The sequence below is a fragment of the Rhamphochromis sp. 'chilingali' genome (assembly GCF_963969265.1).
Source record: "Rhamphochromis sp. 'chilingali' genome assembly, chromosome: 17".
NCBI lineage: Eukaryota > Metazoa > Chordata > Actinopteri > Cichliformes > Cichlidae > Rhamphochromis > Rhamphochromis sp. 'chilingali'.
This window is the reverse complement of record NC_137944.1, coordinates 714,954-740,418: the sequence shown is the minus strand read 5'-3', so window position 1 is coordinate 740,418 and position 25,465 is coordinate 714,954. Positions and strand designations below refer to the sequence as shown.

The following is a 25,465-nucleotide window of genomic DNA, read 5'->3' as shown; positions in this document are numbered from 1 at the left end:
TCATCTCTGCTTTTTGTGGATGATGCCGTCAATTTGACTGCACCAAGCAATAATCTGCAACTTGCACTGGGACAGTTCAGCCATGTGGTTCTCTGCCAGAAAAGGGTGGATTGTCCTCTTCAGTTTGAGAATGAGTTGCTTCCTCAAATGAACAAGTTCAAGTTTAAGACTGCAGATACAAGCAGTGGAAATGAGCTGTCTTATAAAGGGTGTCTAAGCTCAGTCTCAGACATAGGATGAGGAGTTTGGGAGGGGCTCAGAGTAGAGCCACTACTCATCCACATCCAGGAGGCCTTCTGGACACCTCTTACATGAAGGACATGTCCAAAGGTCATGCTGGGTCATATCCAGAAGACACGTTCCCAAACCAGTATTTCACTTCGATATCTGCTTGGAAGTGTTGGGGTAGTGGCTGGGAAGAGGGAGGTCTGGGCACCTGTCTAAACTGTTGTCCCTGTGATCCTGGACTAGACAGGTTGTTGCAAATGAATGAATAAAGTTTATAAAGGCATCAAAATGGTGATTTTTCTGTGTTTTTCAGGGTCGAGGCTATCTCACTGGGGCAAGGCCAGGGACCTATAGCGGAGAAGATGATCCATTCAGCGCTGACAAGTGGCAACTGGGTCTTCTTGCAAAACTGCCATCTGGCTGTGTCTTGGATGTTAGCCATGGAGGAGCTCATTAAGACCTTCGCTGAGCCTGGTACTATTTTTAAATTGAGCTCATAAATTTGTGTTTATTTCAGCCTTCTGTGCTAACATTTGATGATGCTTATGAGGGCGTATGGAAAAAATAGTTTTCAATTAGAATAATTACCACATTTGCTTCAAACTGGGAAATCCCAGTGGTAGTAATGTTAGTGTTTGTGGATGGGGATACCCAAGAAAGAAATGCTGGGCTATGGTTTAGTTTCAGTTTAGTTACACTTTGCTAGTATTCAGTTAGAACCCATTTGACCGTCAAGAAAACGTACTTTAGTTCTTCATTGTGCAGACTCAACAATGCTTAAAGCATTCCTCAGAGGTTTTGGTCCACATTAACACGATAGTGTCACACAGTTGTTGCAGATTTGTTGATCGCATTATAGCCACTAGATAATGGGTACGCTGTGGTCATAAAGGGATGAACATTGTTAGCAGCAATGCTCAGGGACACTATCACATCTAAATAAGTTCCTTCATATTTCAAACGTTATTAGACATAATTTGTCATTTACAGGTGCATTTCTAATCTCTGAGAAACAGAAACGAGTAAATTGTGGTATTGTATGCTTTGTTTTTTCAAAGTGTTTGTATTATTGATAAAAAATACTGCAGACTCCTTTAAGGACTTTTTTATGAATATGCAAATAATTTTCTTATCTGTTTCTCTGCAGACACATCCGTCCATGAGAACTTCCGTCTATTTCTCAGTTCCATGCTGACCAAAGTATTTCCTGTTACAGTGCTCCAGAACTGCGTTAAGGTAGTCACACAGAGACCCAAACACTGTAATACTATATAAAAAAGCTATAGATGATCAAAAATACTGTTTTTAAAAAAGAACTTGTCTATACTGGTGGATTGAACAAGAGTGAAACATAAAAATGACTTTGGTAATTACGAGTACTGTTTATGTAGGGTAGCTGTGGCATAAACCTTACATTAGTTAAGCACTGCCTTTGTAAATATGGGTCGAAATCTTTGACGTCAGTTAAACGTACATTAACTACCAGCACTTGATTTATCGTCATCATGACCATGACTATCTTGAAGAGTCGTTGGGATTGTATGTGGGGTTTGTATGTGCACTCGAGGACTGCCTGGACAACAAGGAGGAGACGCTGAACCAAAAGGTTTTCAGGATTACTGGTAGTCTTCTCAGTAGGTCTCTGTGATGTCATTGCCAGGTGACTAACGAGCCTCCTAAAGGCCTGCGAGCCAACATGCGACGAGCCTTCACAGAGATCACCAGCAGTTTCTTTGAACACCGCATTTTGGGACGCCAGTGGAGGAAGATTGTCTTTGGAATCTGCTTTTTCCATGCAATCATCCAGGTTACATACACTCTTTCTCAGTATTTTACATGTAAAGTGCCTCATCATTATTACTTTGTTTTCTTGGATGTGTTTTACTTTGTGTGTGGTCGTACAGTACTTCTCTGCCTGTGTGTCTCATGTTTAGGAGCAGAAGAAGTTTGGTCCCCTGGGCTGGAACATCCGCTACGAATTCAATGACAGTGACAGAGAATGTGCTCTGCTCAACCTCAACCTGTACTGCAAAGATGGCACCATCCCTTGGGATGCTCTGGTCTACATCACTGGTAGGAAGCAAATATCAACAGAAATGTTCTTGTATCTAAATTCAACAAGGTAATAAGTTAGGGACTGTTTGTGTAGCATCTTATTTCCCATATGTAATGCATGTCTTATTTGTATTTTGACATTTTATATTAATAGAAAGCCTTTTCACAAAACAAACATGATTGCATGTCCTTGAACCTAAACATGCAGCTGTTTCATAAAAATAAAAGTGTGGGAAGGATAATAGGACACTTTAAACCAGCGGTCAGCAACCTTAAACACCCAAAGAGCCATTTGGACCGGGTTTCTACGGAAAAGGAAACACTGGGAGCCACAATACTTTTTGACATCTAAAATGAAGTTAATTATTGTTTTTTTTTACCTCTATGCTTCGTATAAACAACTCTAGTGTGTTACTTATGAAATCCATGAAGTGCTATGGAGAAAATTTAATTTTATTTATGTAATGAACACATTGTCAACCCTTAAAAAATAATAACTAAAAAGACACCAGTTGAAGGTGTCTTTAAAATGAATTAAAAAGCTGAACTTAAATTATCCATGTAGCAAACAAAAACAGTGAGCCGTCATCCTTATATCGCCTTCTGGGCTTTGGGAGTGTAGCGGAGCTACCGGCTTCCACAAGTGTGACGCTTATTTTGAGCGACGAAAAATAATAAAATATAACTTTATTATTCAGGATCACAATAATCTTCCAATTTAGAACTACAAGTTTTAAAAAAAAAGAACTAGCACAAATAAAATAAACTTCAGTTAAACTTAATTTATTTTTCCAAACCATGCAGAGCTGCAATATAAGGACTAAAGAGCCGCAGGTTGCCGACCCCTGATTCAGATCATTCAGCTTTATATAAAAGAAAAAGGGACGATTTTTTCCCCCGTGTTTTCTGTTCTGTAATAGATTTCTCTTTTTAGTATTTCATCTTTAAATTGAATGACCTGGATCCAACTTCTTTCAAAATTATCTGTATAGGAACGGGTATTACACATATCTATGTAAATATTCTATATGCATATTTTTTTAGTTTAAAGTTGTTGCTGTTTTTTCCGTAACTTTTTTATTTTTCTGATTCTGAGTGAGATTTTGACCAACTGAAACTAGAACAGGGTCTGGTCTTTAAAAGCAATATCTCCTGCATTCATAAACAAAGAAAGCCATGAAATATCTCAAATCCTACTGTGTCTTTTTTCTCTTCAGGTGAGATCACATATGGAGGCAGAGTGACGGGTGCCTGGGACCAACGGTGCCTAAGGACAACCCTCAAAGGCTTTTTTTCTCCAGAAGCTCTGCAGCCTGGCTACACCTACTCCCCCTCAGGTATTGTTCTTTCTGCCCTCTTTTGTATGTGTGTGTGTACATGTGTATGTAAGCACGCGTATGCACAGTGCACGCTCACATGCTATATATCTCAGTTAATGGTTTTCTCCCTGTAAGGTGTTTACTATGCTCCAGAGTCAGATGAACTTGAACAATATAAGAAGTATATTAAGAATCTTCCAATCATTGATGATCCTGAGGTCTTTGGTATGCATGAGAATGCCAACTTGGCTTTTCAGGTGAGGAACAATACTGTAACAATACCAGGACATTACAAGCAAATGTCTCTGTCTCTATTTTATACCAGACTGCCAGTTGTCCTCTTAAATATAAATGACAGCAAGTTCTTATTTATACGTAGTTTTTCAAAATCTGTTAATTTCTTCAGTCCACAGCAATTATGAGAAATGGCTTGTGGTCGTTTTAGTGATTTAAAGTTATGTTTGTCATGCAGTTTATGAGCTTTGGGAGTGCTATGATAAAATATCAATATATGAGTGTGTGTGTGTGTGTGTTTGCCTCTGCAGCGTCAAGAAACTATAACTCTGATCAATACCATACTGGATGTTAATCCTCGTTCTTCAGCACAACATGGAGCTAAGAGTAACGATGACAGAGTCTGCGAGCTCGCCGAGCTAATTCTAGCCAAACTGCCCGGTACGCTGACCCCACATGGATTCACCTGCACATCGATCTCAGTTACTGCTGAGACTTTGCATTATTGCGCTCACTCTTTTTCCCCATGTTTCATTGGTTTGTGTTGTCTTTTATCTCTCTGTGAACTTGTCTTTCTTTTGGAGTGCGGAGCGACTGGACATGGAAGAAGCAACTGACACACTGTTTATCAAAGACACCAATGGGCACCTGATCTCCCTCACAACTGTTTTGGGCCAAGAAGCAGACCGATTCAACAACTTGCTTAAAGTTCTCAGGGTGACGTAAAAACCACACACCTTTAATTGGTGGAGATCATCTCATGACCACTTCAGGAGTTGTTTTCTTTGGATTGTAGTTTATTTACGTGATCTTAGAGGAAAATTCAAAAAGAAAAAAACCTAAACAATCAAAAGTATGCGTTCTGTGTAGTTTCAGAAATAACATTTTTAGGAATCTGTCGTTACTGTGATGTGTTATTCTCACTTTCTTTTTCGTAGATGTCTCTTATCACTCTGCAAAAGGCAATAGCAGGTCTCGTTGTGATGTCAGAGGAAATGGACCGAATCTACACAAGCTTTCTGAACAACCAGGTCCCCGCCCACTGGGCGAACTCTGCCTACCCTTCCCTCAAACCGCTGTCTTCTTTATCCAGGGTTGCACACAGATATTAACAAAAACACACACGTTTTCAAGTTCAGTCCAGTGGAATTATAGAAGTTTGTGTGAAATGTGTCTTTATAAAGCGAACATAAATTATGTGTGGAAATTGGATTAGAATAGAAGTCTTTTTCTAGCTCAGGTCTGGCATATTGGCTGTATTTTATTGTGTTACGATCCAATGTTGTCAGTGTTTTGTGTTAGGCGTGACTGTTATGTGTTTCCTGTTTTACTTTGAAGGTCTGTCTTATCTCAGTGTGTTCAGTTTACGCTTCCTTGTCTCATCAGTTCTGATTTGCCCCAGCTGTGTTTCCCTCCTGTTGTCCATTCCGATTGCTCCCTCTATGTATTTAAGCCCTGTGTTTCAGTTTGTCATGGGTTGTGATCATTGTGGTGTTGGTATCTTAGTTTTTGTAAATAGCTGTAAATAGATTTATAAAGTAGTAATTGAGTATTTTTTCCACCTTGTATATATTGTTCACTGCAGCAGCCAGGTAGGCGTGAGAAGCCATTTTTGTTGATTAAGTTTTCTCCTGTTTTTCATATAAAAAGTTAGGTAAGAGAATTGTCTTTTGTTTGGTTTTCATTTTTGGGTAGGAAAGCGTAGGGACCATTAGGGAGTTTTGTTTGTTATTTTTGGCACTGCTCACTGCTGAAGCAAATAAATGGCTGCTTAGCATTTTAAAAGATACTATTGTTTGGGTTCTTGTTTTGGGTGGAGTGTGGTGGGCCAATGTTTTGTTGCGTTCAAGACACGCCTAGACTTAGGACGTAACATAAATGGGGGCTCGTCCATTCGCTGGAGGGTCCGAGGGTGGGACCGCTTCAGCATTCCATCTGTCTTCGCTGGAGGGTCCGAGGGGCCCGTCTGGCCTTCGTCCGTCTTCGCTGGAGGGTCCGATGGACCGCTTCAGCCTTCTGTCTTCGCTGGAGGGTCCGAGGGACCGCTTCAGCATTCCGTCTGTCTTCGCTGGAGGGTCCGAGGGACCGCTTCAGCCTTCCGTCGTCGCTGGAGGGTCCGAGGGGCCGTCTGGCCCGTCCTCCGTCAAATGCACACATTTGATTTGTGTGTTATCTCTTTAGGTTGGAAAACTGTAATAACACATGTACATTCTGAGTTCACCTTCCTGCACATCCTGGTTTAGTGTTTGGTTCATTTCCCCTGATTGAAGCTGCTCTTCCTTAAGTCTGCTCTGAACATGTGTATCGTACAGTCACTATAATTCACTTAAACAAGCACAAACAGGGTAAAGTCCTATTAGTTTATACAGCAGTGGATAAACACTGAGTCACACTCCACATGCTGATTATCTTAGGAAACAGAATCCAATGTAAACTGATTCACTGGGTCAATTCAGGTCCCCTCAGTAATAGGATGCCTGTAATGCAATATATCGAATAAAAGAAGAAGATACTGCATAAAGAAATTGTTATTTAAAGATACATATATTTTAATTGCGTCTCTGCTTCTCTTTTCCTCTCTTGCAAGACTTGGATCACACGTGGTCAGCCCAAATCACTTTGGATCTCCGGGTTCTTCTTCCCTCAAGGCTTTCTTACTGGTAACACACTGAAACATGCTGTTTTTTTAATGAACACTAACAGTAAGGCAAACTTTTAGAGCTGAGCTTGAGGACTACAATGATCACTCTGACTACTCTTTCAAGTATACAGTGTAAAAATAAATGAATTAAGTTTAAAAGAGAGCTATTAATTAAATGTGTGTTTATTGGTAGATTTAGCTAAACAGCACAGTGACTTGTTTCAATGCTCTTGTGTCTTTGATGGCCTGTAGGAGTGTTGCAGAATCATGCCCGGCGTTACAGTCTGCCTATTGAGGAGCTTAATTTCCGCTTCAGCGTGGTGCCGGCGTACAGGGATGAGGAAGCAGTCTGTGAGGCTCTACGCACTCTTCCCATTGGTGCAAAACTGAACATGGATGAGGAGGTACTGTAAGAGGAGCAGTGCTCTTAGTAATGCTTTCAGTAGTGCTTAAAAAAAGGGCACAAACATTCTTTTCTCCAGCCCTTCAAATATTAGCAGTACTTTAAGATGCTATTTTTCTGGCTAATAGCAGGAGAGCTAATGTGGAAGAGCAGATCAACAATCTCAAGATGCAATCTAAAATACTACATCAGTTTGGTTTTTATGTGCAATATTTTATTCAAACTTCTTACATTTTCACACAAAATCAGTTATGTAGCGAACCCCCCGAATGAAGGATGACACTTTACTGATGACGTTTTGAAGGTTTAATGGCAGTAAACCATCAATCTCACCGTAAGAGCTGGGGATGTATACATAGAAACAGCGTGTAAGCAAAATAATCCACACTCTTACAATCGTAAACCTTATAACATGAAGTTCGTTTCAACGTAACATTTAACAAATGTAGCGACTGTCACAAAAACATCTAAACGTCTCCTTATTTACATCATAACCATACCTTGTGCCTCTATCAAGGGGGCTGCTAATGACAAAAGAAATCACCATAGGCTCCGTTAAGCCATCACTTTTCTAAACTCCCGCGACTGCTGCTGAAAACTGCGCCAAAAACAGTTTTACAGGAAATCGTCCCATCAAAATAAAAGCTTCTACACACGGACAGGAAGTTGGTAGTAGAAAACAGGAATGAGTGCCAAAATAAGGTGCAAGGAAAGGCATTCAGGGTTATTTACACTCCCACCAAAATTACGAATAATTGGTTTACATAAGAACCAAAATGAATAATTTTCCCAAACAAAATAACCCATGTAGGAGTTACCTTAGGAACTTTCTAACAACAATAAAAGTTTTTGTACTGGACGCTCAACAACTGATAGTTTAGTAGAGCGTTGACCTTTATTATTGAGTCTCTTTTCTCCAAGTGAGATCTTTACCCTTCGCACAAGTCCATCTTTTCCACTGACAGTCTCTACAACTCTTGCAAGTCTCCATTCCCCTCTGGGTGCCAGTTCATCCATTTCCAACACAACATCACCTACTTTTAGATTCCTCTTTGGTGAGTGCCACTTTTGCCTTGAAATGATGTTGTGAATGTATTCTTGTCTCCAGCGGCTCCAGAACTGCTCTGCAAGGAACTGCACGCGGCGCCACCTCTTCTTGCTGTACAGGTCCTCATTTGAAAAGGCACCAGGTGGGGGCAACGGTGCATTGGATTTCATGTGCAGCAGATGATTGGGTGTGAGCGGTTCTAGGCTGTTGGGGCTGTTCAAGTTATCTATAGTCAGATACACTATGGAAATCTGTTACATTGTTTTGCACTATGTCCAAGGCTTCAGGGTTTTTGGTATGATATTTTTACTTATATGTCTAATATTTTTAAAAGTAAGATTGAACCAAATCCGACAGTAATCATCTTTGGGATTTCCAATGAAACACAAAATTTACAACACTCTCAAAAAAGGTTTATGGCATATGTTTTGATTATTGCAAAGAAATTGATCCTGCAGCTTTGGAAAGGCAATGAAACTCCTGTATTAAAAATGTGGCTTACTGAACTTATAAACACTCTTCACCTTGAAAAAATAAGATATAGTATGAATGACAATGTAAAAGATTTTGAATTAATCTGGCACCCTTTACTTATATACCTTGGGAAAATATAAAATTTTGTTTACTTGTTTCTCTTCCCTTTTGCCGACAGCCGGGGTATTGGGACCCCTTATGGGTGACTGCGGGGTTTTTTTTTTGTTTTTTTTTTGTGTTGTTGTTGGTGTTGTTTAATTATTTGCCTTATTAGTTTAGAGAAAAAAAGGAGCATAAGCTATGTTATGTCAATTTGTAAAAACTACAATCATGATACTTGCTCTCAATAAAAATATTTGAAACAAGTTATCTATAGTCAGAGGTCTGCTATTGACTATAGCCATGGCTTCATAGAATAACGTCCGCAATGAAGCATCATTGAGTCTGTCATGAGCCAGTGACAGAGTGGTATTCAGCACACTTCTGACAGTCTTTATCTGACGTTCCCACACTCCCCCTGTATGACTAGCATGGGGTGCGTTCATCACAAAGTCACATTGTTTTTCAGTCAAGTATGTATTTAGTCTCTGAGTGTCTAGCTCATTTAAAGCTGCTTTAAACTCATTCTGAGCACCAACAAAGTTCGTTCCCTGGTCACATTGGATGTGTCGAACTGCACCTCTGATTGAAATGAAACATCTTAATGCATTAATAAATGCATCAGTAGACAAGTCCTCTAAGAACTCGATGTGAATGGCACGAGAACAAAAGCAAGTAAGTAGGAGTCTGTACCGTTTGTGTTGTTTTCTTCCCTCTGTTGTCACAAATGGACCAAAACAGTCCATGCTGCAGTGTGTGAAGGGAGGAGAGGGCTCTAAGCGATGTGGAGGTAGGTCACTCATCCTCTGACCCTCTGGAGCTTTGCGGAGTCTGCGGCAGATCACACATTGTCGGATGAATGAGGCAACTGTTTTACTCATTCCAGGAATCCAGTAGCCACTGGATCTGATTTCATTTATGGTGAATCCCTTTCCTTGGTGTTTTACTTTGTTATGAAAGTGAGATATTATGAGTTTGGCTGCACAATGTTCTTTTGGGATCACGATCGGGTGTTTGAAGGTGTCACTCGTTGCATGCTGGAGTCTCCCTCCCACCTTCAGGAGACCATCTGTATCCATGAAAATGTCCAGTTTAAACAGTTTGTTATGATGTGGGAGCTGTTCTCCTTTCTTCAGCTGTTTTATTTCCTGTTCATACGCTTGACTTTGTACATGTCGAATGATCACAAGTTCAGCATTTTTCTGCTCACTCACTGTAGCTGATGCATTTGACTTGATGTGTCTAGCCCTTCTTATGAGACGTGCTACAGCCTTAATTGCTTTGGACCAGGAGGAGAACTTACTTAGACATTCAGCAAGACTTACAGTGTCTGTGACTTTAGTTAACATTGTCTGTACTTTTCTGACTTCTGGATCTCCTATGGTCAGATCCAGCTCGACAGGTTGTGCTGTGGGCAGTTCATTTTTGTAGTTCTCATTCTTGTTCAACCTTCTCCTTAAGTGTTCCAGTCTGATCTCTGCAAGCCTTTTGTTATCTGGTAAGTTTGGCCTTTGCTTGAATGGAAGAGGCATCTCACAGTGTCCTTGTTCGTTTTTCTTTATCCCTTCCTTAAGTTTTTCCAGAAAAACGAGATCCTCTTGTGAGACCGTTTTGTCACGTGCCTTTGTAATCCGATTGAAGAACATTGATCATGTCCATTGGTGTTACAGCAGGCATTTCCTTTATCATGACCCTATGGCACAGACTTGTTTCAGTTTCATTTGACTCTGATGAGCCACCAACAATGCTCCACCCTAGGTCTGTCTGTATGGCAAATGGCTCATTGTCTTTTCCGAGTAGAACCTGTTTTGGAGCTAGAGTTCTGGGACAGTTAAATCCAATGAGTAGTCTAACATCACAACTCAGGAGAGGGGGTATCTGATCAGCGATCTCTGACAGATGGGGCCATTGCCTTGCAGTTTCATTTGTGGGTATGTTGTCATAGTTAAATGGGATGTACTCCTTTGTGTAGGAGGGTGGAAGGTCAATGTGAACATCTGAATTATAACCTCTCACACGTAACCCTGCTACTCTCTGACTTTTGACTGTCATGTGAACTCCCAGCATCGTGGTTAGTTTTAGCTTAACTGGATGGGATGCTGCTTGTAACTGGTTAGTTATCTCCTCACTGACAAATGTGTTGTCACTTTGTGTGTCTAATAAAGCGTACACAAGCTTCTCTTTAGATGGACTCTGAGTAGTGGAAACCCACACAGGAACAATCATGGAGGTACTACCTGATTGACCCACCTTAGTAACATTCAGAGCTGTGGCTGCCATGGTATCATTTTCTGTGGTTGAAGCGACGTTTGTAGAGCTCTGAGGCCTTTCATTTGCCATGTGACTCTCATTGTGCAAACAGGTGGGGTGTCGTCCTTTGCAAGTGTCACATTTGTGGCGATGACGACAGTCTCTGGCATTGTGGCCCACCTTTAAGCACCCGTAGCACAGTTTATTTTCCTTCACAAATGTCCGTTTGTGGTCTAGTGATTTCTCTGAGAAGCTTGGGCACTTTGACAACTGATGACTTTCATCTTTGCAGAACATGCAGGCCACCTTTAACCTTGTGTCATTTGACTTAGTTTTTTCTCCTTGTACTGTGGCTTGTGTAGTAAAGACTTGAGTCACAGATCTGTTTGGTTTGGTCTCCCTTATGTATCTTTTCTCCAAGGATGAGCTGCATGAATAGAGTGCATATGAAGAAGTCACAGGATTACATGCGATTACATGCAATTTCTGCCTCGAGTGCTACAAACTCTGCAAAATCCTTGAAAGAGGGAAAATCTTTGCCTTTCATGAGAGCAACTGTGACTTGACGGTTCCAACGCGTTGCAAGCCATTCTGGAATCTTATGCAATAACTTTTGGTTTTCCTCACAGTCACTTAGTATCTCTAAAGCCCTTTACATGTGGTGTTGCTTGCAGACAAGTTGTGAGAAAATCAGAAAAGGCCCGTAGACCTTCTGCATCTTTTGAGTGGATTTTAGGCCACTTTGACAGTTTGTCTCTGAATGCCTTTTGAACAACAAATGGCTGACCGTAGCGTTGGTCAAGTCTTTTCCATGCATCTTTGTATGCCTCTTCATCACTGCGGTAGAACGTGCCCTCAAGACACTTAAGAGCAGGACCAGTGATATACCTTTTTAACAAATGCAGTTTTTCAGCTGGAGATATACCTTTGTGGCCCACCAGTGAGATGAAGGAAGCCTTCCATTCGATGTAGGTGATGGGATCTCCGCTGAACACGATGGGCACAGGCACTGGAATTCTGCTTACTGCTATGCTGTCTTGAATAGCTTTAGCCAGCTGCAATACGTCTGTGGGAGGCGATGGAGTGACAATTTGTGAGTGCAGTTGTTGTAGAGGATTATTGACAGGGATGGATGCATATTGTTCCACTTGTGGGTGATATGAACCTGTAGAGAGCTCTGAGGCTGGTTGTGCAAAGCTTTGGTTGATAACAGACATCCCATTGCTCTGTAACATTAACTGACTGTCCATATCAACTTTAAACTCTAAACTCTTTTGCACGTGCTGCTTGCCTTTCCTTTTCTGCTTGTAAACGCTCTAGTTCAGACCTTTGTGCATCCAATTCCCTCCTGTGTTTCTCTTCCATTTCTCTTATTTTTTGTTTTATTTCCTCTTGTGTGATTTTATACTGAGCTTCTTTTGCAGCTAATTCTGCAGCAGCATCGATTATTTTGGCTGCAATGCTTGCTTCAGATTGGTAACTTGACTGTGATGCAGTACCAAATATGGACTTAGCATGTTCATAAGCTAAGAGCTGATGAAGGCGCTGCCTTTCTCTATCTGCATCATACTCATCTATAGCTGCTAAACGCTCAGATATGATTTTCATAATGTCCTTTGTCACTGATTCACAAGAGTCCATTTTGCGCCTTATGACATGGGATGGTTCATTACGCTCTCTATATTCACTGTATGCTTTTGTCATATCATTTACGGTCCTTTCAATATCATCAGCCATTTCTGCTAACCGTGAATCTGATAAATCATTTTTCAGGTCTTCTCTGTATACTCTGACCTGGCCTTTCCAATGTTCATAAATGGTTAGCAGTTTCTTCTCTCTTTTATTCTGTTCATCCCTTTGATATAAGAGCATTTTCTCCATGGGCACACTGAGCCGTTCTGATCGCCTTGGGAACGTTTCATTAGCTGTTTCATCAGCTTCGCATGTTAATTCCTTTCGTTGTTCCTTTTCGTTTAACTGACCTCCTTCTATATTTTCCATTTTGAGAGCAATTGCTTGTTACCGGACCGTTGCTGTAGCTTGCTGCTCCGTGCCGTGCCGTTACCGTTCCGATCGCAGGAAGCTCTCGCTCTCGCTGCTCCCGGAGGTAAGCTCTTACTGTAGCGAACCCCCCGAATGAAGGATGACACTTTACTGATGACGTTTTGAAGGTTTAATGGCAGTAAACCATCAATCTCACCGTAAGAGCTGGGGATGTATACATAGAAACAGCGTGTAAGCAAAATAATCCACACTCTTACAATCGTAAACCTTATAACATGAAGTTCGTTTCAACGTAACATTTAACAAATGTAGCGACTGTCACAAAAACATCTAAACGTCTCCTTATTTACATCATAACCATACCTTGTGCCTCTATCAAGGGGGCTGCTAATGACAAAAGAAATCACCATAGGCTCCGTTAAGCCATCACTTTTCTAAACTCCCGCAACTGCTGCTGAAAACTGCGCCAAAAACAGTTTTACAGGAAATCGTCCCATCAAAATAAAAGCTTCTACACACGGACAGGAAGTTGGTAGTAGAAAACAGGAATGAGTGCCAAAATAAGGTGCAAGGGAAGGCATTCAGGGTTATTTACAAGTTATGTTATCAATTATGTTTTTAAATTGTGTTTGCATGATTTCAGTTAGTCCTTGGAAGCAAAACAAACCTATAGGTTTGTTTTGCTTCCAAGGACTAAGCGGGCTGAAGATAAATCCTTTAACCATTAATATGACCTCTAGCTTGTTTTGTTTTTAGGCAAGCATTTGAAATGGTCAATGTAAAATGTGAATTAGAAAGTTGTAGGAAGCTGAGATGATGACCTATTTGATATATGTCTCTAATTCTTGTATTCATTGATTAAGGTTTTTGTGACATTACTTTATCCTGAATCTCTAAATCTGATCTGATGGTCTCAAAGTTAGCACCACAGAGCAAATGTATCCTAAATGATCAAATTAAATCTGTTATCCATTATTTTTGATTGGACTACATACTGATTTCTTTAGTAAGGTTGTGTTATACTTGACTCCGGTGTGAATCTGGAGGGCGGTACAGCCACCAGTATTGTTTTCTTTTTTAAAATACTGAGTTTATTTCCTGATGAGATATCAGATTGATGCCCTCCTAAGCGTCATAAATAGTGAATATCAACCCCAACTTGCCAACGCTTCTTTAAATCTCTGTTCATGAAAATGAAATCCTTAAAGAATAAAAAGCTCTGGATACATCTGATCAAAGCAAAGCCACATGTTCTTTGTTTTCTTTTCTGCCTTTGCAGGTATAGAAACCACCATTTTTTCTGAAAAGGCACAACCTGCAAAAAGAAAGCCTTTGTATTTACTTTGTTTCAAGAGTTTGTCAGTAAAAAGGTAATTCCTTTAATATGGTTACTTGTTAAAACAGTTACCTGAGCCACAGGACGGTGTACTTTTTCACGGCATGTTCATGGATGCCTGTCGCTGGGACGATGTCGGCATGGGGATTGATGACGCGCTGCCTCGGGTTAGGAACGCCATGCTGCCGGTGGTGCACTTTGAGCCACAGCAGAACTACGTCCCAGAGCCCGACCTCTACCACGCTCCTCTGTACAAGACCTCAGCCAGAGCTGGCACTCTGTCCACCACAGGTACACACCTGATGTATCCAAAGTCACTCCCTGGAAACCTTTTTACATTTAAAGTCATGACACATTTTATACTATCATAAGGCCAAGAGTTCGTTTTTGGGCATTGCTGGGAGTTTTGGTGGGATACAGCGCCCGTCCCTGTTACCAACATATAATGTCAAAAAAAGAAAAAAGGATGTTTGCTCAGATTGTTTCCTCACCCTTCATGTCTCTCTCCCTTCAGGTCACTCAACTAATTTTGTGGTGACAGTAATGCTTCCCTCCCAGCGACACAGCGACTACTGGATATCCAAAGCCTCCGCACTCCTGTGCCAGTTGGATGATTAAATGTTTATTCCAGTGCAAAGCAGAATTTTGAATGGCACCAAAACATTTGCACAAACTTGAATTAATTTTGTGTACAACACAGACCGTAATAAAAATTTCACTCTAACTGATGTTTCTGCGTCCTTCATCTCGCACATGTGTTTGACTACATTTATTTATATAACAAACTCTTTAGAAAGGAGACGTCCCATTTTCACAGTGGAAGCACTACACTGCCTTACACTGCTTCATTTCATCTGTCAGTTAACAAGTCACAAGAAGCAGAGGTAGCAAAGGTAGATGAGTTTAAATACCTGGTGTCAGCCATCACTATCCAAGGCAGCACACGGTGAACAAGAGAGGCAAGGTGGAGTGGGTGGAGACGAGTGACAGAAGGATAACTGTAAAAGTGAAAGGAAATTTTTTTAAGTTGATGGCTTCGTGAAAACAAGAAAAGCAATGTTTTAGAAAAACTAAGAATTCTATTTTTTTATTTAGGCATTTATTAGACAAATAAGGCAAATATACCCAAATTTGAAGCAGGAAACTGTACGGTGGCCCATAAAGACAAAGCATGTACAAACTCCAAGACACTTACAAATTCCAAATAGCACGCACAAACTCCAAAACACGTACAAAATCCAAAACACATGCAAACTCCAAAACACGTACAAACTCCAAAACACATGCAAAATCCAAAACACGTGCAAAATCCATAACACGTACAAAATACAAAACACATGCAAACACCAAGACACGTGCAAAATACAAAACACGTACAAACTCCAAAACACATGCAAAATACAAAACACATGCAAAATACAAAACACGTACAAAATTCAAAACACGTGCAAACTCCAAAACACATACAAAATCCAAAACACATGCAAACTCCAAAACACATACCAAATCCAAAACACATGCAAACTCCAAAACACATGCAAAATACAAAACACATGCAAAATCCAAAACACGTACAAAATTCAAAACACATGCAAACTCCAAAACACATACAAAATACAAAACACATGCAAACTCCAAAACACATACAAAATCCAAAACACATGCAAAATCCAAAACACGTACAAAATCCAAAACACATGCAAACTCCAAAACACGTACAAAATCCAAAACACGTGCAAAATCCAAAACACATGCAAACTCTAAAACACATACAAAATCCAAAACACATGCAAAATACAAAACACATGCAAAATACAAAACACGTACAAAATACAAAACACGTACAAAATCCAAAACACGTACAAAATACAAAACACATGCAAAATACAAAACACATGCAAAATACAAAACACGTACAAAATACAAAACACGTACAAAATACAAAACACATACAAAATACAAAACACGTACAAAATCCAAAACACATGCAAACTCTAAAACACATACAAAATCCAAAACACATGCAAAATCCAAAACACATGCAAAATACAAAACACGTACAAAATACAAAACACATGCAAAATCCAAAACACGTACAAAATCCAAAACACGTGCAAAATACAAAACACGTGCAAACTCTAAAACACGTACAAAATACAAAACACATGCAAACTCTAAAACACATACAAAATACAAAACACATGCAAAATACAAAACACGTACAAAATACAAAACACATACAAAATACAAAACACGTATAAAATACAAAACACATGCAAGCTCTAAAACACATACAAAATACAAAACACATGCAAAATACAAAACACGTACAAAATACAAAACACGTACAAAATACAAAACACATGCAAACTCCAAATCACAACGGAAGTGCTCCAGGACGCTAGGGGCAGTGTTGAGCTCGACTTGCAAAATAAACGGCAAGTTTGTTGCAAACACATGGGCTCTAGTCTCTGTTGCGCTTCCCAGGTTGCCTAGCAACCATGATACTAACAGCTGGAAACGTGTCATACAACTTTGTTTGACAGAAATGAAGGAGAACATATTTTTTTCATTTGTTTGTTTGTTTCTACAAGAGCTTTGTGTGATTTGATGAGTATCTGAGGCTGAGACCACAGGACAGTAAAACATGATTGTTGGGCTTCATTTCTGTACTGAACAGTCATTTAACTTACTTACAGTCATTTAAATAACAATTAGCTAATGTTGTTCATGAGACTAAAGTCATATCACTTTGGTAATGTAAATATAATATGGCCAATATTATGGTTATTATATTAGTCATTATTAGCTATTACAGCAGTGAACATGAACTCTTTGTCAAATACTGAGCTTCAGTACAGATTCAAGTTGCAGTTAATTACATGTCTTACCACCTTAAATCTTCACTCAAAGACAAGTATATAGGAATGACTACCAAATTTATTTGCCACTGAAGCAGAAGGATGGCATCTGAATAACACCTCTCTTGACATGCCTAGATGACATTGAAGCTTGGTTGGCTCTAAACTTTTTAAATTTGAATGAAAAGAAAACAGATTTGTTGGTGTTTGGACCCAGTGGCTCCTGTGAGTCCTCTTCTTTTCATTTGGAACCCCTGGAAGTTTATTTTAAACCTGTTGTTACTGCCCTTGGTTTTAAGTTGAACCAGTCCATTTTTATCATTTAAGGCGACTGGCAAGAGTGAAATCTTTTCTTCCTAGGCAGCACTTTGAAACCGTGATCCATGCTTTTATTTCTTCCCCTGTGGACTACTGTAACGCACTTTATGTGGGGGTCAGTCAGTTGTTACTCTGACATCTGCAGCTGGTTCAAAATGTATATTGACAGTGCATATATAGGTGTATCATATATAAGAGACAAATGTTGTTCCTTCAGTATGTTGGCATTACTAAATTTGGCTCAATGCTTACATACATGTGTAAAAAGAAAATGTGCGAGCTGTGGTAACTGTGTCTGATAGAATGAAGGGTAGACTGATATATGAAATATTCCTTTATTGGGTGAGAAAATCAGACCATGTCATAACTGCTGTAAGTCACACAGAATAGATATCAGAGCCTTAAACAGGCTGACGTCTGCTAAATGGGTCAAACTGGGCAGAAAGTCTACAAACACATAACATCCTTATAGAATATGATGTAACACTATAGATCAACTTAGCTCAGAATATATAAAGCATATAAACAGTTACAGCAATATGATGCAACACACACAGCAGCTACTGATCCAAAATACTCAAAGCTTCATAGAACTGAAACAAACATTTATTTTAGCTCCATTCTGCTGCTGATACATACTTTAGGTTTCTGAACATTAAACTTGTTGCTGCCTTTCATAGTGTGTAACTTGAAGGCCCTGAGTACTCTGAGTACTTTCTCCCACACTGGAAACACTGGGATGATCAAATTATTTGAACATTACCTAATAAGACTGATTCAGGACAGACAATTAGTTATTTTAAACTTTCCTAGCAGTCCTTCACAAACAGGGAACAGTCTGTCTATTCTCTCCATCTGTCAGCTGCTGCTGGCTCTTCCTCCTCCTCTTCCTCACACACTGCTGAGTTTGTCCTGGTGGATCATCAGGGGTGCAAAGCCTCACAGATGATGTGCAGCAGTGGGTCCCTCAGTCTGTCCTCACTCTGGACACTTGCAGGTGTCACACATAGAAATCAAATGTGTGATAAGCTGCAGGATTCAAACACAAGTGTAACTTATAAACACATGTTCATACTTTTATTCCACAATCAGAGAGAAAGAAACAGAGAGAGAGTGCAGGACAGACAGACAGGTGACAGTCTCAGGTGTACACACTGCTACACAACAGCACCAGAGAAGCAGGATTTAGTGTTTGTGTTATTACGAGTGCTAAACAAGAAGAGTTCCCAGATGGTACAGTGGACACATGTGACTCCTGTGATTAAAGCATCTTTCTTTCAGCTTAACGAGTGAACCGTCAGCTGACTGACATGACTGACTTTAATTATGCATAAAATCATCACATTCTCTGTAAGATTAAGCTCAGCTATTGAACGGCGAATATTTTGAAGTAAAGGCTTTAAAACCAAGTTAGTACAAATGTCGCTAATGTCACATAACTTTCCCGACATGTTGCCAACAGTAATTTTTTTATGTTCTTCATTATAAAAACATTTGCACATAAATAAGTGACATAATATTCAGTACTTACTTCTGAAAGTTTACTCTTCGTCCGCTCCGCTTCCGCCGTTTTTTAAATTATCCACACCACCGCCGAGCTATGAAGTCTGGGATATGTTGGGCCATGAAGGCTACACCGACCCATCCTTAAAATTCAGGGAAATTAAGGACGCATTTGAGGGCCGCATGTAGAGCAGCCTTTGAATTGGGACAGTCTTCGTCGTGTCGCTGTGACGTAATCGGCCTTAAAATGCGGCCTTTAAGGAGAAGGGTCTGGCTGCAGCCACTGTGGAGCTCCACACTAACCGGAAACACGTGACCTCCACAGTAGCCAGAAGCACGTGACCTCCACAGTAGCCGGAAACACGCATGGATACCGTGGAAGTCTTGCAAGTTGATCGCAAAGGTTGGTTAAGTCTTTCTTAAATAAATTTGCCGTTAGTGATTTCATAATTCTAGGAATCGTCTAGTTTTCTTACAATGATCATGTTGCCACTTTTTTTGCGTTACAACAACATTCCTCCTTATTTTAATGTTTTTTCATCGTGCTCCATGGCAGAGAAACACACAGATATGCTTTTTCCTGGGCCTGGTTTCAGTAAGAGAGCTGGATTAATGGCTTCTGTGGGCGAGAAGAAGCAAAAAACACATTTTGCATTAGAGTATGATTTATTGTTGGCGTCAGAGATGCGAAATAACGAATACTTCAATACTGTACTTAAGTAGAATTTTCTGGTATCTTTACTGCTGTACTTTTTTGTGCCTACTGTATACTTCTTTATACTTCTACTTCTCACATTGTAGCACGCGTATCTGTACTTTGTAATCCATACATTTGTAAATCAGCACGCGTGCTTTGGACGCAAGATTACTTCAAAATTTTGTACATAAATTATATTTTAAACCCTGTACTTCTTGCTTCGACTTGACTAAAAAGTCGAGTCGGTGCTTTTTAAACAGAGGTATCTAAACTGTAGTAAGGAACGTGTGTACTTGTGACACCTTTGGTTAGCGTCAACACTGTAAATTTCGTCACAAACAGATTTAGATATTTATCAATACTTCTATTCATTATTCTTTTCTGTACAGCTTTTTTATTGCCCAGATTTTAGTTAGCCTCTGTTCAATTGACTGTTATATGTCAATAGAAACATGTCTCACAAATTAAAGTGTCTTGTAAAATATTTGTGGGGTTTTTTTCAAGGATTTTCTTCCCAAATCTATTACATGCCAACTGTAAATTGTTATTTCTGCTAAAACCTTAACTTAAATGTGTATATGGTGTTTATCTGTTTCTCTCTCTGTTTTAGATGCACTTATCAATCTGAAATTCGGGCTTAAAGCCAGAATTGCAGGAATGCAACACGTGTTGCAGAGGACTCTTTCACTGCCCTCTGTGCCCCACTTTCAGCCCTACTGTCAGGGCAAAGATTGAGGAGCATCTAAGTGTGCATATAAAAAATGCTTTGCCTTTCAAAGGTATGTTTGTATTAAATATACTTTATAGTTATAAATATGCACTTTTTTAAGCACTTCTGCAGTATCTTTGTTGACTTAAAAGTTGCTGTTGATATTGTACAGTTCAGTTCATTCATCTGCAACAAAAATAGTGTTTTTATAAAATATATTTTTATTTAGTTTTCACCACTTTCCTAGACATAACTTTTGTGATCCATACCATTTTGCTTTCATTATTGAGGTTGGCTTGGATGTTTTTGTTAACATGTACAATCTGATTGTTAGACAAATTGGTTGCATTCTATACAACTACATTTAAATTACGTCTGTTTGTTTGTTTGTTTGTTTTTTTCTCTTACAGATAAAATGATATGCCGGTGCAGGCTGCCTTGTAGGACAACAGGACACTTTCACTGCCCTGTCTGTAATCTTACAATCATACGGCGTGGGGATATGGCAAGGCATTTATTGTCTTGTCAGCATTCTTCAATACCAAGTCAGCCACCATTATCAGGACTGCTCCCCGCTGAACTCTCCGAGGAGACCCGTATTCCTCCGGCAGTACTCTTCGAGGAGCCCCGTCTCCCCCCCAAGGTTTTGTCTTTGGGATCTGAACCATTTTCTGAGTCTTTGTTAGAACATTCATATGCTCTACCCTCTGTGTTCAATAAAACTGCAGCTGATGGAAAGTCCATGAAAATGACATGCCCTCACTGTGGCCTTGCTCTTCGTACCAAAAACTACAAGGCTCACATGATGAGGAAGCACTCCAACCAATCAATAGATGTTTGCCTGGCCAGTCATCTGCAGTGTGTTTGTGTAGATGAAACTACAGGGTTATTTGCTGTGCAGAGAACTGGCCATGGGTTTTCTGTGCCAGTTCACGTTCAGAGGAAAACATGGGGGATGTCTCACAATATCAGATGTGAGCTGGAGGAATGTCAGCAATACCAGTTGCTGGCCCAGCGGAGCGGACTAGGCTTCAGTTTATGTGAGCACCTTCGCTCACTAGATTACTGCCGAGAAACTGTAAAGGAGGTTTTTCTTCAAGAGCACATCGTGATGGAAATGGTGGACCTTAAATTTTTTGGAGAGGCCAAAGCTGCTACATGCATAAAGAGACAGAAAGCTGCCCAGATGGCACATGCTCCACTTTGTGTGATTGTGGATTTTGGTGGATCCTCAACACAGATCTGTTTGTCTGTATTTGAGCCGGAAATACACAGTTTCTGCCGTCTTGGCAGAATATTTGTGACTTACAATGCTCTGAGGAACACCTGGCATTGTGCTTGTGCAAAGCCTCGAATATCATGTCCTCATAAAAACATAGCTAAATGGCATCTCTTCCAGACACAGAGAGACATCTTCAAATCAACTGTACCACTATCATCAGGCACCCCATCACAGATGACTCAGGAGAGTTCTTCCTTTGAGGACAATGCTGCCGTCGAAAGGAGTATACGCTATATTTTTAAAGAGAAAAAAATACCTGGATCTCTTCCAGAAAATATCATCTCACAGAAAATGGATCATCAGAAACAGCTCTTTCCATGTGAAACGTTGTGCCAGGTGTGCCCAGAGCACCCAAAACTTGATGAGGCTGTTCTAGTTACCAATAAAGCGAGGATTGTCAGCATGATGGGAGTGATTGAGAGTAAGTTTTAATGAATAAGATTAAACATCAGTGTGAAATAATTAGTTATAATTGTTCCTATACTAATGTTTTGACATTAATGTGATTTGTCTTTAACAGATGTTTCAACACACCATAGATCGTGTCCTCGGTGCCACATGGTCTACAGGTACCAGGAGTGGACAGATGGGCTTCACAACTTTGACAACCATGTTGTTTTGTCTCTTGAACTTTGCCTTTTTTTGAGAGAAAATCTGCAGGTGAGGATCACAAAAATAAAATATACTCATCTGAAGATTGCTTCAAAAATGTGTTTGTGTCATTATGATATTTTGGTGCCCAAATTTAAATATCTGTGTAATCATAGTCTTCTTCACCCTATTGTCATATTACAGAACCATGTATCTGCTTCAAGGGTCATTGACTCATTGGAGGGCTTAAGAAGAGTGAAGTTTCCTTCTCGGGATACCATTTTCCATGCTTATTGCCATTTTGAGGCTTTGACTTACGCAGAATACATGTACTCCTGCATAAACTGTGGGTTTCACCCCCCTGTGGTAGTTATGGACTTACACAGAAAAGGGGTGTTCAAGTTAGCAGGTAAGTTTAATGTACATTTGTGTATATAGTTCATTGTGTACATTATGTGCATGTTTTTATGAGTCAATTTATTATAGTGAGTGACCTCAAAGCCCCGGAAGACTTCAATGGTGAACATGACATTGAAGGTTTTTGGAACTCTATTCACCTGGAAATGATAAGCCGTGGGTTTTTTCCAAGTGAGTGATGGCAAAAACTTTTTGAAAGTCATTCAGTGTTTTAAAGTAATTTAGATTGTAATTAAAAACATGCCATTTTCTGTAGGCGGTGTGAAGAATCCATTTTCCGTTCCACCAAGTTACACGCACTGGGCACCATGGATCGGGAGTGAAACTCGAACAAGTGACATTGTGCTTAACACAGAGTTTAAAAAAGTAGGAACAAGCTCTTCACATGAAGCAAAGCTTAGCAGTGTCACAGAAGACCGTCTGTTGGATGAACTTGCCAAACAAAAGGTAACATTGCTTTGAAGTTTTCAGAATATGTGACATAAAGTTCTGGGGTTGTTCCATTTACAGTTTTCCCTAATTGCTGTCAGGTTGGAGTGGTAAGAAAATTGTGTAAAGCATGCAACATCGACTCCAAAGGCTCCCGCTTTGATCTCATCACCAGACTGAGGGAGAAGATGAAGAGCAGGCAGACATATGATAAGGTCTTTCAAAGCATATGGGGTGCCTCTGGTAAGCATCACTTAGCGATTATTAGAAGTAGCATTAAAAAATGTAATTACAATTACAAACAACTTTTTAAATCTTTGCTTGCAGGAGGATGGTCTGTAATACTATGTCCACATGGCATTGTATACAGTGTTAAATTTAATCTTCGTGCTGAAAGTCCCCGGGATTTTGCTGACCTTCTCCTGTCCTGGAAGCACATGCCAAACGTCTGTGTTTACGATTTTGCGAGGGGTTTGGCAGCACACACCAATTTGCGGGTTCCTGATAAACTGCCATTTCATCCACATGAAGGTCGACTTGCTGAGCCCACTGAGGAAAATGTCAAGGCTGCACAGGATGGAAGCCTGAAAGTGAATCTTCCATGGCTACATGAAAGGATGGATAGTGTAAATGAAAATCCTCATCCTGTCACTGGATCATCTGACCATTATGTCCTGTATGACAGATTTCATGAGGGAAATACAAAAGATCCCAAGGACATATTACGCAGAATTCAACTTGTCCCGGAGCTGAAAGGCTGGCTGAACAGTCAAGTTGTTGAACAGTTCTTTGCAAACATGAGGAAAAGCAATTACTTTTTAAGTAATATGAGTCCATCCACACATGTGTTTCTGATGAGAAATATAAATCATCATTATAACACTGTCACCAACAAGAAACTTCTGGAGAGGCAGCTAAGACATGGTCGACTTGGAAAGATCAATATCTCATTGTCGGCACTGGGTCAAGCTGTCGTAGGTAAGTACATGCATTGTGTCATGACCAGAACGCTACCATTGTTTACATGTTAGGTTTGTTCCTATCTGTGTGTATATTCTTTTCTTTGTGTACCTAGCCCCACTGGTGTGCAATAAACCCAGAGAAATCACAGAAACGGTGTTGAACCCAGCACCTTCAGCGTCTGGTGACACTGGTAAAATTTCTTATTTTGAATAGTGATTCTCATACACTCAACAAAAATATAAACGCAACACCTTTGTTACTGCTCCCATTCCCCATGGGATGGACGTAGAGACCTAAAATTCATTCCAGATACACAATATAACCATCCCTCCCAAACAGTGGTCACAAATCAGTCCAAATGTGTGGTAGTGGGCACATCTGCTATATTGAGATAATCCATCCCACCTCACAGGTGTGCCACATCAGGATGCTGATCTGACATCATGAGTAGTGCACAGGTGTACCTCAGACTGCCCACAACAAAAGGCCACCCTGGAATGTGCAGTTTTGTCTCACAGCAAAATGCCACAGATGCCACAAGCAATGAGGGAGCGTGCAACTGGCATGCTGACAGCAGGAATGTCAACCAGATCTGTCGCCCGTGCATTGAATGTTCATTTCTCAACCATAAGCCGTCTCCACAGGCGTTTCAGAGAATATGGCAGCACATCCAACCGGCCTCACAACCGCAGACCTCGTGTAACCACACCAGCCCAGGACCTCCACATCCAGCAGGTTCACCTCCAAGATCGTCTGAGACCAGCCACCCAGACAGCTGCTGGAACAATTGGTTTGCACAACCAAACAATTTCTGCACAAACTGTCAGAAACCGTCTCAGGGACGCTCAACTGCATGCCCGTCGTCCTCATCGGGGTCTTGACCTGACTCCAGCTCGTCGCCGTAACAGACTTGTGTGGGCAAATGCTCACATTCGATGGCGTCTGGCACGTTGGAGAGGTGTGCGCTTCACGGATTAATCATGGTTCACATTGTTCAGGGCAGATGGCAGCTGAGAATGTCCCAGTTCTTGCATGGCCAGCATACTCACCGGACATGTCACCCATTGAGCATGTTCGGGATGTGCTTGACCGGCGTATACGACAGCGTGTACCAGTTCCCACGAATATCCAACAACCTCGCACAGCCATTGAAGTGGAGTGGACCAACATTCCACAGGCCACAATTGACAATCTGATAGACTCCATGCGACGATGTGTTGCACTGCATCAGGCAAATGGTGGTCACACCAGATACTGACCGGTTCTGGGTCCCCAGACCCCCAATAGCGCAAAAAAACTGCACATTCCAGGGTGGCCTTTTGTTGTGGGCAGTCTGAGGTACACCTGTGCACTACTCATGATGTCAGATCAGCATCCTGATGTGGCACACCTGTGAGGTGGGATGGATTATCTCAATATGGCAGATGTGCCCACTACCACACATTTGGACTGATTTGTGACCACTGTTTGGGAGGGATGGTTATATTGTGTATCTGGAATGAATTTTAGGTCTCTACGTCCATCCCATGGGGAATGGGAGCAGTAACACAGGTGTTGCGTTTATATTTTTGTTGAGTGTATATAGGTGAAATAATAATCTTGCA

At 40.5% G+C, this 25,465-nt stretch overlaps 1 protein-coding gene and 1 pseudogene across 2 annotated transcripts in view; both read left to right on the top strand.

Moving 5' to 3' along the window:
* LOC308385208 (dynein axonemal heavy chain 6-like) overlaps positions 1-14,757 on the top strand; it is a 48,874-nt pseudogene extending 34,117 nt beyond the window's left edge. Inside the window, exons 31-43 of the transcript in view lie at positions 542-702; positions 1,376-1,464; positions 1,889-2,035; positions 2,163-2,301; positions 3,501-3,620; positions 3,738-3,859; positions 4,148-4,277; positions 4,426-4,553; positions 4,775-4,930; positions 6,424-6,496; positions 6,730-6,881; positions 14,160-14,382; positions 14,606-14,757. The product of the transcript in view is annotated as a dynein axonemal heavy chain 6-like (transcript). The remainder of the gene's footprint in view (positions 1-541; positions 703-1,375; positions 1,465-1,888; positions 2,036-2,162; positions 2,302-3,500; positions 3,621-3,737; positions 3,860-4,147; positions 4,278-4,425; positions 4,554-4,774; positions 4,931-6,423; positions 6,497-6,729; positions 6,882-14,159; positions 14,383-14,605) is intronic.
* A 7,580-nt stretch (positions 14,758-22,337) lies between these two features.
* LOC308385183 (HMG domain-containing protein 3-like) lies at positions 22,338-24,074 on the top strand (the record flags this gene model as incomplete). The annotated part of the gene is made up of 6 exons (XM_080863977.1): positions 22,338-22,461; positions 22,539-22,640; positions 22,726-22,916; positions 23,000-23,141; positions 23,226-23,876; positions 23,974-24,074. Exons 1-6 carry the CDS (start codon positions 22,380-22,382, stop codon positions 24,072-24,074), a joined length of 1,269 nt encoding a protein of 422 aa, XP_080720103.1. The 5' UTR covers positions 22,338-22,379.
* Positions 24,075-25,465: the final 1,391 nt, after the last annotated feature.